The sequence below is a fragment of the Salmo salar genome, unplaced genomic scaffold (genome assembly GCF_905237065.1).
Source record: "Salmo salar unplaced genomic scaffold, Ssal_v3.1, whole genome shotgun sequence".
Taxonomy (NCBI): Eukaryota; Metazoa; Chordata; class Actinopteri; order Salmoniformes; family Salmonidae; genus Salmo; species Salmo salar.
In genome coordinates, this window is record NW_025550837.1 from 367063 (window position 1) to 379136 (window position 12074).

Genomic DNA, 12074 nt, shown 5'->3' on the forward strand with positions numbered 1-12074 from the left:
AGGAAGGTACCTATGTAGCAGCAGTGAGGAGGAGGAAGGTCCCTATGTAGCAGCAGTGAGGAGGAGGAAGGTCCCTATGTAGCAGCAGTGTGTAAGAGGAAGGTCCCTAGATGTGAGAAGTGTGCAGAGAAGGGAACGAGATAAAGGAAAGTGTAGCATTGGGGAAAGTAGTGGTATGTGTTAATTATAGGGGTTCCCATGGGGTCTGGGGATATGAAATGTCCCGTGGGAGAGAGAGGCAGGTTGAGGTTTCCAGGGTTAGACTGGTGCAGAAGATGTTTATATGCAGAGGCAGTGAAGAAAGTAGAGGGAGATGGGTTAATATGGAGGGGGATCCTGAGAGGACTGGTGTAGTAGTAGATCTGGACCAGAACAGAGAGGAGTGGTGTAGTAGTAGATCTGGACCAGAACAGAGAGGAGTGGTGTAGTAGTAGATCTGGACCAGAACAGAGAGGAGTGGTGTAGTAGTAGATCTGGACCAGAACAGAGAGGAGTGGTGTAGTAGTAGATCTGGACCAGAACAGAGAGGAGTGGTGTAGTAGTAGATCTGGACCAGAACAGAGAGGAGTGGTGTAGTAGTAGATCTGGACCAGAACAGAGAGGAGTGGTGTAGTAGTAGATCTGGACCAGAACAGAGAGGAGTGGTGTAGTAGTAGATCTGGACCAGAACAGAGAGGAGTGGTGTAGTAGTAGATCTGGACCAGAACAGAGAGGAGTGGTGTAGTAGTAGATCTGGACCAGAACAGAGAGGAGTGGTGTAGTAGTAGATCTGTACCAGAACAGAGAGGAGTGGTGTAGTAGTAGATCTGGACCAGAACAGAGAGGAGTGGTGTAGTAGTAGATCTGGACCAGAACAGAGAGGAGTGGTGTAGTAGTAGATCTGGACCAGAACAGAGAGGAGTGGTGTAGTAGTAGATCTGGACCAGAACAGAGAGGATTGGTGTAGTAGTAGATCTGGACCAGAACAGAGAGGAGTGATCCTGAGAGGAGTGGTGTAGTAGTAGATCTGGACCAGAACAGAGAGGAGTGGTGTAGTAGTAGATCTGGACCAGAACAGAGAGGAGTGGTGTAGTAGTAGATCTGGACCAGAACAGAGAGGAGTGGTGTAGTAGTAGATCTGGACCAGAACAGAGAGGAGTGGTGTAGTAGTAGATCTGGACCAGAACAGAGAGGAGTGGTGTAGTAGTAGATCTGGACCAGAACAGAGAGGATTGGTGTAGTAGTAGATCTGGACCAGAACAGAGAGGAGTGATCCTGAGAGGAGTGGTGTAGTAGTAGATCTGGACCAGAACAGAGAGGAGTGGTGTAGTAGTAGATCTGGACCAGAACAGAGAGGAGTGGTGTAGTAGTAGATCTGGACCAGAACAGAGAGGAGTGGTGTAGTAGTAGATCTGGACCAGAACAGAGAGGAGTGGTGTAGTAGTAGATCTGGACCAGAACAGAGAGGAGTGGTGTAGTAGTAGATCTGGACCAGAACAGAGAGGAGTGGTGTAGTAGTAGATCTGGACCAGAACAGAGAGGAGTTGTGTAGTAGTAGATCTGGACCAGAACAGAGAGGAGTGGTGTAGTAGTAGATCTGTACCAGAACAGAGAGGAGTGGTGTAGTAGTAGATCTGGACCAGAACAGAGAGGAGTGGTGTAGTAGTAGATCTGGACCAGAACAGAGAGGAGTGGTGTAGTAGTAGATCTGGACCAGAACAGAGAGGAGTGGTGTAGTAGTAGATCTGGACCAGAACAGAGAGGAGTGGTGTAGTAGTAGATCTGGACCAGAACAGAGAGGAGTGGTGTAGTAGTAGATCTGGACCAGAACAGAGAGGAGCGGTGTAGTAGTAGATCTGGACCAGAACAGAGAGGAGTGGTGTAGTAGTAGATCTGGACCAGAACAGAGAGGAGTGGTGTAGTAGTAGATCTGGACCAGAACAGAGAGGAGTGGTGTAGTAGTAGATCTGGACCAGAACAGAGAGGAGCGGTGTAGTAGTAGATCTGGACCAGAACAGAGAGGAGTGGTGTAGTAGTAGATCTGGACCAGAACAGAGAGGAGTGGTGTAGTAGTAGATCTGGACCAGAACAGAGAGGAGTGGTGTAGTAGTAGATCTGGACCAGAACAGAGAGGAGTGGTGTAGTAGTAGATCTGGACCAGAACAGAGAGGAGTGGTGTAGTAGTAGATCTGGACCAGAACAGAGAGGAGTGGTGTAGTAGTAGATCTGGACCAGAACAGAGAGGAGTGGTGTAGTAGTAGATCTGGACCAGAACAGAGAGGAGTGGTGTAGTAGTAGATCTGGACCAGAACAGAGAGGAGTGGTGTAGTAGTAGATCTGGACCAGAACAGAGAGGAGTGGTGTAGTAGTAGATCTGGACCAGAAAAGAGAGGAGTGGTGTAGTAGTAGATCTGTACCAGAACAGAGAGGAGTGGTGTAGTAGTAGATCTGGACCAGAACAGAGAGGAGTGGTGTAGTAGTAGATCTGGACCAGAACAGAGAGGAGTGGTGTAGTAGTAGATCTGGACCAGAACAGAGAGGACTGGTGTAGTAGTAGATCTGGATCAGAACAGAGAGGAGTGGTGTAGTAGTAGATCTGGACCAGAACAGAGAGGAGTGGTGTAGTAGTAGATCTGGACCAGAACAGAGAGGAGTGGTGTAGTAGTAGATCTGGACCAGAACAGAGAGGAGTGGTGTAGTAGTAGATCTGGACCAGAACAGAGAGGAGTGGTGTAGTAGTAGATCTGGACCAGAACAGAGAGGAGTGGTGTAGTAGTAGATCTGGACCAGAACAGAGAGGAGTGGTGTAGTAGTAGATCTGGACCAGAACAGAGAGGAGTGGTGTAGTAGTAGATCTGGACCAGAACAGAGAGGAGTGGTGTAGTAGTAGATCTGGACCAGAACAGAGAGGAGTGGTGTAGTAGTAGATCTGGACCAGAACAGAGAGGAGTGGTGTAGTAGTAGATCTGGACCAGAACAGAGAGGAGTGGTGTAGTAGTAGATCTGGACCAGAACAGAGAGGAGTGGTGTAGTAGTAGATCTGGACCAGAACAGAGAGGAGTGGTGTAGTAGTAGATCTGGACCAGAACAGAGAGGAGTGGTGTAGTAGTAGATCTGGACCAGAACAGAGAGGACTGGTGTAGTAGTAGATCTGGACCAGAACAGAGAGGAGTGGTGTAGTAGTAGATCTGTACCAGAACAGAGAGGAGTGGTGTAGTAGTAGATCTGGACCAGAACAGAGAGGAGTGGTGTAGTAGTAGATCTGGACCAGAACAGAGAGGAGTGGTGTAGTAGTAGATCTGGACCAGAACAGAGAGGAGTGGTGTAGTAGTAGATCTGGACCAGAACAGAGAGGAGTGGTGTAGTAGTAGATCTGGACCAGAACAGAGAGGAGTGGTGTAGTAGTAGATCTGGACCAGAACAGAGAGGAGTGGTGTAGTAGTAGATCTGGACCAGAACAGAGAGGAGTGGTGTAGTAGTAGATCTGGACCAGAACAGAGAGGAGTGGTGTAGTAGTAGATCTGGACCAGAACAGAGAGGAGTGGTGTAGTAGTAGATCTGGACCAGAACAGAGAGGAGTGGTGTAGTAGTAGATCTGGACCAGAACAGAGAGGAGTGGTGTAGTAGTAGATCTGGACCAGAACAGAGAGGAGTGGTGTAGTAGTAGATCTGGACCAGAACAGAGAGGAGTGGTGTAGTAGTAGATCTGGACCAGAACAGAGAGGAGTGGTGTAGTAGTAGATCTGTACCAGAACAGAGAGGAGTGGTGTAGTAGTAGATCTGGACCAGAACAGAGAGGAGTGGTGTAGTAGTAGATCTGGACCAGAACAGAGAGGAGTGGTGTAGTAGTAGATCTGGACCAGAACAGAGAGGAGTGGTGTAGTAGTAGATCTGGACCAGAACAGAGAGGAGTGGTGTAGTAGTAGATCTGGACCAGAACAGAGAGGATAAAACCAACAAATGACATATGTTTCAGTGAGATAGGATTTTTTCTTTTTACATTAATAGTAATCCAATCATACCATAACAACTGTACTGCAGGGATGGAAGGTAAAGTCTCAGAATGTAGAGGCGGCGTCGGCAGCTGCAGAGAGGTATTTGATGTGTGTGTGTGTGTGTGTGAGACTTGACGTCTGAAGAGTTACAAGGTGTGTTAAAGTGGTGGCGTCCCGTCCTTTCAGGTCGTTGGCCTGAGGTAAGACTAGATAGGTTTAATTAAATAGTATAGTATTTATTCCTACTTGTTGTGAGTGTAGTGTTAGATGGTAGGGTATTTACTGTATTCTTTGTTGTTAATGTTGATTTTTTTGATTTTACAAATATACAAAAATATATTAAGCAAAGTATAAGGGAGTTATACTCCAGCCTAGTAGGTGGCAGTAATGAGACGTTTATTGGATGCCAACCCGCCGTTAAACCTCATCGAAGAAGAAGAACTGTTCCAGCCAATGAAAATGGGAGAAAGCGGTCCCTTCCAGCCAATGAGAAGGTAACCCGGAAGTCTCCTAACGCCTCACATGTTACAGCAGCAGCAGCCGCAGCAGAAGCAGCAAGCATGGTGAAGAGTGGTACACCAGGTGGTAAGATCAACAGACCCAAAACAGTAAGTTACACATATGAAACTCAACTTTATTTTCACATTTACACCAGTATTACTTCATCAGAAACTAGAAAGACGGCTCGTTTTAATAATGCTGAAGGTAAAAAATGACAAGAAGGTCGCGTTTAGCAAAAACGGCTAACTAGCTAAACTGCAGTTAGATTACACGGTATTATTACATTATGACACATTTCAATGGAAGCTGTTATTTCTAGTAACTACCAGTATGTTACAATGTTGTTACAACGTTTGTTACGACGTTTGTTAGTTTTATCTATCAACACTGCCACCAAAATGTAACATTTTAATTAAAGATGTTCATCAATACTGTCAAGGGTTATGTGTTTTACTAGTCAGCTAAAAGCCCCAGAAAGCCTTGCTGCCTCTTCATGTTGTGGTGTGTGTGTGTGTGTGTGTGTGTGTGTGTGTGTGTGTGTGTGTGTGTGTGTGTGTGTGTGTGTGTGTGTGTGTTCGTGTTCGTTCAATAGGAGCTGGGCAAGAAGCTCTACAAGCGGAGGAGGAATCTGACCCGTGAGAAGAGGAAGAGACACATCAAGGTGGGAGCTGTGGTGGACGAAGGACTCACCACCATCCACCATCTCAGGAAGAGAAAGTAGGTCCCTTTTAATCTCCATACTGTTTGTACCTTCATACTTTAAGCCAGTGGTTGTTAATCAGGGATACCTCTAGAGGATACTTGAGAAGACTCATGAGACCAGGCAGAGACAAATGTACTTGGTGGTACAGTCATAGATATATAGATATATATATATAATAAAACAGTGGTATATTTATGGGTAGATTTAACCAACGAAAGATGGAGAACAACAAGCATGGGCAAACTGCCAAACCAATGGGCCTGTATTCTGACTGGTTGTACAGGATCCAGACCAGGTGAAGGGTTGTTGTTGTCCAGGATCCAGACCAGGTGAAGGGTTGTTGTTGTCCAGGATCCTGACCAGGTGAAGTGTTGTGGTTGTCCCGGGATCCTGACCAGGTGAAGGGTTATTGTTGTCCAGGATCCTGACCAGGTGAAGGGTTATTGTTGTCCAGGATCCTGACCAGGTGAAGGGTTGTGGTTGTCCCGGGATCCTGACCAGGTGAAGGGTTGTGGTTGTCCAGGATCCTGACCAGGTGAAGTGGTATTGTTGTCCAGGATCCTGACCAGGTGAAGTGGTATTGTTGTCCAGGATCCTGACCAGGTGAGGTGTTATTGTTGTCCAGGATCCTGACCAGGTGAAGGGTTGTTGTTGTCCAGGATCCAGACCAGGTGAAGGGTTGTGGTTGTCCAGGATCCTGACCAGGTGAAGTGTTGTGGTTGTCCCGGGATCCTGACCAGGTGAAGTGTTGTGGTTGTCCAGGATCCAGACCAGGTGAAGGGTTGGGGTTGTTCGGGATCCTGACCAGGTGAAGTGTTGTGGTTGTCCAGGATCCAGACCAGGTGAAGGGTTGTGGTTGTCCAGGATCCTGACCAGGTGAAGTGGTATTGTTGTCCAGGATCCTGACCAGGTGAAGTGGTATTGTTGTCCAGGATCCTGACCAGGTGAAGGGTTGTGGTTGTCCAGGATCCTGACCAGGTGAAGGGTTGTGGTTGTCCAGGATCCAGACCAGGTGAAGGGTTGTGGTTGTCCAGGATCCTGACCAGGTGAAGGGTTGTGGTTGTCCGGGATCCTGACCAGGTGAAGGGGTTGTGGTTGTCCAGGATCCTGACCAGGTGAAGGGTTGTGGTTGTCCGGGATCCTGACCAGGTGAAGGGTTGTGGTTGTCCGGGATCCTGACCAGGTGAAGTGTTATGGTTGTCCGGGATCCTGACCAGGTGAAGGGTTGTGGTTGTCCAGGATCCTGACCAGGTGAAGTGTTGTGGTTGTCCGGGATCCTAACCAGGTGAAGTATTGTGGTTGTCCGGGATCCTGACCAGGTGAAGTGGTATTGTTGTCCAGGATCCTGACCAGGTGAAGTGTTGTGGTTGTTCAGGATCCTGACCAGGTGAAGTGTTCTTGTTGTCCAGGATCCTGACCAGGAAGTGTTATAGTTGTCCAGGATCCTGACCAGGTGAAGTGATATTGTTGTCCAGGATCCTGACCAGGTGAAGTGGTAATAGTTCTGAATCCTAGGCTGTATGGTAGTAGTACCCAGGTCGTTGTTGCTGTGGTCTGATTGGCTTGTTGACCTGCTTGTGTTTGTTCCTCCGCTCCATCATCCATCATCGCCGTGTTGCAGTCTGAAAGCGTTGTTGTTTTGTCGTCCCTGCTCAGCTCCAGCCCCAGAGCAAACATCACTCTGTCTGGGAAGAAAAAACGCAAGCTGCTCAAACAACTTCAACACATGAAAGCAGAGAAGGCCGCTGTGGAAGGTAAGAAGTGTTCTCGTATCCACTTCCTGAAAGGTTCAACTCTCCAGCCGTCAATCACAATGCGGAGAGGCTGAGTTTAGTCGCTCCTCTCGCGATTGCGGAGAGGCTGAGTTTAGTCGCTCCTCTCGCGATTGCGGAGAGGCTGAGTTTAGTCGCTCCTCTCGCGATTGCGGAGCGGCTGAGTTTAGTCGCTCCTCTCGCGATTGCGGAGAGGCTGAGTTTAGTCGCTCCTCTCGCGATTGCGGAGAGGCTGAGTTTAGTCGCTCCTCTCGCGATGCGGAGCGGCTGAGTTTAGTCGCTCCTCTCGCGATGCGGAGCGGCTGAGATTAGTCGCCCCTCTCGCGATGCGGAGAGGCTGAGTTTAGTCGCTCCTCTCGCGATGCGGAGAGGCTGAGTTTAGTCGCTCCTCTCGCGATTGCGGAGAGGCTGAGTTTAGTCGCTCCTCTCGCGATTGCGGAGAGGCTGAGTTTAGTCGCTCCTCTCGCGATGCGGAGAGGCTGAGTTTAGTCGCTCCTCTCGCGATTGCGGAGAGGCTGAGTTTAGTCGCCCCTCTCGCGATGCGGAGCGGCTGAGTTTAGTCGCCCCTCTCGCGATGCGGAGAGGCTGAGTTTAGTCGCTCCTCTCGCGATTGCGGAGAGGCTGAGTTTAGTCGCTCCTCTCGCGATTGCGGAGAGGCTGAGTTTAGTCGCTCCTCTCGCGATTCCGGAGAGGCTGAGTTTAGTCGCTCCTCTCGCGATGCGGAGAGGCTGAGTTTAGTCGCTCCTCTCGCGATGCGGAGAGGCTGAGTTTAGTCGCTCCTCTCGCGATTGCGGAGCGGCTGAGTTTAGTCGCTCCTCTCGCGATTGCGGAGAGGCTGAGTTTAGTCGCTCCTCTCGCGATTGCGGAGAGGCTGAGTTTAGTCGCTCCTCTCGCGATGCGGAGCGGCTGAGTTTAGTCGCTCCTCTCGCGATGCGGAGCGGCTGAGTTTAGTCGGTACATCTGAGATTTCTCTCTCTCCTTAGTTGAGGCAGCCCCGACGAAGGCGAAGGCAGCCCCGACGAAGGCGAAGGCGAAGGCGGCAGCTAGTGACGAGAAAGGGGCTGTGTCCCAGGTGGATGTGGACATGGCAGATATGGAATGAGAAGAGGACTAGAGGAAGATGAGAGACTGTTCTGTTGGCTACATGTCAAGACCATAAGACCAGGCCGGGCCCCATATTCAGACCAGGCCGGGCCCCATATTCAGACCAGGCCGGGCCCCATATTCAGACCAGGCCGGGCCCCATATTCAGACCAGGCCGGGCCCCATATTCAGACCAGGCCCCATGTTCAGATCAGACCGGGCCCCATATTCAGACCGGGCCGGGCCCCATATTCAGAAAGCGTGTTTGTGTATCTGAATGCCGTCATTGTAAATAAGAATTTGTTCTTAACTGACTTGCCTCGTTTTTAAATAAAAACAAATGTTAAAAACAGACAGAATTGTGGGGATTGTTTTTCTTTCTCCCCACAACAAAGGAGGCATGAATGTGGAATCTGATCTGGAATCAGTGGCCTCGTTCAAACATGGTGGAAGTTATATTCTGCATCCAAAATGGCTCTCTGTTCCCTAAGGTCCAAAGTAGTGAATTGTATTGGGGATAGATACCATGTGGGATCGAACCGAATGACTGCAGTCTCACCTCACGCCTGAAGGCAAACCAAGGTGACCTCTTCATGCCTGAAGGTAAACCAAGGTGACCTCTTCATGCCTGAAGGTAAACCAAGGTGACCTCTTCATGCCTGAAGGTAAACCAAGGTGACCTGTTAACATGCCTGTAGGTAAACCAAGGTGACCTCTTCATGCCTGTAGGTAAACCAAGGTGACCTGTTAACATGCCTGAAGGTAAACCAAGGTGACCTCTTCATGCCTGAAGGTAAACCAAGGTGACCTCTTCATGCCTGAAGGTAAACCAAGGTGACCTCTTCATGCCTGAAGGTAAACCAAGGTGACCTGTTAACATGTCTGAATATAGTAGTAGTAGTGCACTAATATAGTAGTAGTAGTGCACTATATATTAGTAGTAGTGTACTAATATAGTAGTAGTAGTGCACTAATATAGTAGTAGTAGTGCACTATATAGTAGTAGTAGTACAATATATAGTAGTAGTAGTGCAATATATAGTAGTAGTAGTACAATATATAATAGTAGTAGTAGTAGTAGACTATAGTAGTAGTAGTGCACTATTTAGTAGTAGTAGTACACTATATAGTATTAGTACTACACTCTATAGTAGTAGTAGTGCACTAATATAGTAGTAGTAGTGCACTACATAGTAGTAGTAGTGCAATATATAGTAGTAGTAGTGCACTAATATAGTAGTAGTAGTGCACTATATAGTAGTAGTATTGCACTATATAGTAGTAGTAGTGCACTCTATAGTAGTAGTACTACACTCTATAGTAGTAGTACTACACTCTATAGTAGTAGTAGTGCGCTATATAGTAGTAGTAGTGCAATATATAGTAGTAGTAGTGCACTAATATAGTAGTAGTAGTGCACTCTATAGTAGTAGTACTACACTCTATAGTAGTAGTAGTGCACTATATAGTAGTAGTAGTGCAATATATAGTAGTAGTAGTGCACTAATATAGTAGTAGTAGTGCACTCTATAGTAGTAGTAGTGCACTCTATAGTAGTAGTAGTGCACTCTATAGTAGTAGTAGTGCACTAATATAGTAGTAGTAGTGCAATATATAGTAGTAGTAGTAGTGCACTAATATAGTAGTAGTAGTGTACTAATATAGTAGTAGTAGTGTACTAATATAGTAGTAGTAGTGCACTAATATAGTAGTAGTGTACTAATGTAGTAGTAGTGCACTATATAGTAGTAGTACTACACTCTATAGTAGTAGTAGTGCACTATATAGTAGTAGTAGTGCAATATATAGTAGTAGTAGTGCAATATATAGTAGTAGTAGTGCACTAATATAGTAGTAGTAGTGCACTAATATAGTAGTAGTAGTGCACTAATATAGTAGTAGTAGTGCACTCTATAGTAGTAGTAGTGCACTCTATAGTAGTAGTAGTGCACTCTATAGTAGTAGTAGTGCACTCTATAGTAGTAGTAGTGCACTCTAATATAGTAGTAGTAGTGCACTCTAATATAGTAGTAGTAGTGCACTCTATAGTAGTAGTGCACTATATAGTAGTAGTAGTAGTGTACTAATATAGTAGTAGTAGTGCACTATATAGTAGTAGTAGTGCACTATATAGTAGTAGTAGTAGTGCACTATATAGTATTAGTAGTACACTCTATAGTAGTAGTAGTGCACTAATATAGTAGTAGTAGTGCACTAATATAGTAGTAGTAGTGCACTCTATAGTAGTAGTAGTGCACTATATAGTAGTAGTAGTAGTGTACTAATATAGTAGTAGTAGTGCACTCTATAGTAGTAGTAGTGCACTAATATAGTAGTAGTAGTGTACTAATATAGTAGTAGTAGTGCACTATATAGTAGTAGTAGTGCACTATATAGTAGTAGTAGTGCACTATATAGTAGTAGTAGTGCACTATATAGTATTAGTACTACACTCTATAGTAGTAGTAGTGCACTATATAGTATTAGTAGTGCAATATATAGTAGTAGTAGTGCACTAATATAGTAGTAGTAGTGCACTAATATAGTAGTAGTAGTGCACTAATATAGTAGTAGTACTACACTCTATAGTAGTAGTAGTGCACTATATAGTAGTAGTAGTGCAATATATAGTATTAGTACTACACTCTATAGTAGTAGTAGTGCACTATATAGTATTAGTAGTGCAATATATAGTAGTAGTAGTGCACTAATATAGTAGTAGTAGTGCACTAATATAGTAGTAGTAGTGCACTAATATAGTAGTAGTAGTGCACTATATAGTAGTAGTAGTGCAATATATAGTAGTAGTAGTGCACTAATATAGTAGTAGTTGTGCACTCTATAGTAGTAGTAGTGCACTCTATAGTAGTAGCAGTGCACTAATATAGTAGTAGTAGTGCACTATATAGTAGTAGTAGTGCAATATATAGTAGTAGTAGTGCAATATATAGTAGTAGTAGTGCACTAATATAGTAGTAGTAGTGCACTCTATAGTAGTAGTACTACACTCTATAGTAGTAGTAGTGCACTATATAGTAGTAGTAGTGCAATATATAGTAGTAGTAGTGCACTAATATAGTAGTAGTAGTGCACTCTATAGTAGTAGTACTACACTCTATAGTAGTAGTAGTGCACTATATAGTAGTAGTAGTGCAATATATAGTAGTAGTAGTGCACTAATATAGTAGTAGTAGTGCACTCTATAGTAGTAGTAGTAGTGCACTCTATAGTAGTAGTAGTGCACTAATATAGTAGTAGTAGTGCACTATATAGTAGTAGTAGTGCAATATATAGTAGTAGTAGTGCACTAATATAGTAGTAGTAGTGTACTAATATAGTAGTAGTAGTGCACTAATATAGTAGTAGTGTACTAATATAGTAGTAGTAGTGCACTATATAGTAGTAGTACTACACTCTATAGTAGTAGTAGTGCACTATATAGTAGTAGTAGTGCAATATATAGTAGTAGTAGTGCAATATATAGTAGTAGTAGTGCACTAATATAGTAGTAGTAGTGCACTAATATAGTAGTAGTAGTGCACTCTATAGTAGTAGTAGTGCACTCTATAGTAGTAGTAGTGCACTCTATAGTAGTAGTAGTGCACTCTATAGTAGTAGTAGTGCACTCTATAGTAGTAGTAGTGCACTCTAATATAGTAGTAGTAGTGCACTAATATAGTAGTAGTAGTGCACTCTATAGTAGTAGTGCACTATATAGTAGTAGTAGTAGTGTACTAATATAGTAGTAGTAGTGCACTATATAGTAGTAGTAGTGCACTATATAGTAGTAGTAGTAGTGCACTATATAGTATTAGTAGTACACTCTATAGTAGTAGTAGTGCACTAATATAGTAGTAGTAGTGCACTAATATAGTAGTAGTAGTGCACTCTATAGTAGTAGTAGTGCACTATATAGTAGTAGTAGTAGTGTACTAATATAGTAGTAGTAGTGCACTATATAGTAGTAGTAGTGCACTATATAGTATTAGTACTACACTCTATAGTAGTAGTAGTGCACTCTATAGTAGTAGTAGTGCACTA

General features: G+C 44.8%; 1 protein-coding gene across 2 annotated transcripts; it reads left to right on the forward strand.

Annotated features, from left to right (window-relative positions):
- Nucleotides 1-4459: 4459 nt before the first annotated feature.
- Nucleotides 4460-8387, forward strand: LOC106595643 (uncharacterized protein C11orf98). 2 transcript variants are annotated; one of them, XR_006768114.1, is made up of 5 exons: nt 4460-4582; nt 5068-5192; nt 6835-6932; nt 7934-8115; nt 8162-8387. XR_006768114.1 is itself a non-coding variant. In XM_045713963.1 (4 exons), the coding sequence occupies exons 1-4, from the start codon at nt 4535-4537 to the stop codon at nt 8050-8052; spliced, it is 390 nt and encodes a 129-aa protein (XP_045569919.1). In that variant the 5' UTR covers nt 4460-4534; the 3' UTR covers nt 8053-8387. The 2 variants fall into 2 exon arrangements, 1 of the variants encoding a protein (XP_045569919.1); XM_045713963.1 differs by having other exon boundaries at nt 7934-8387.
- The last annotated feature ends 3687 nt before the right edge of the window (nt 8388-12074 follow it).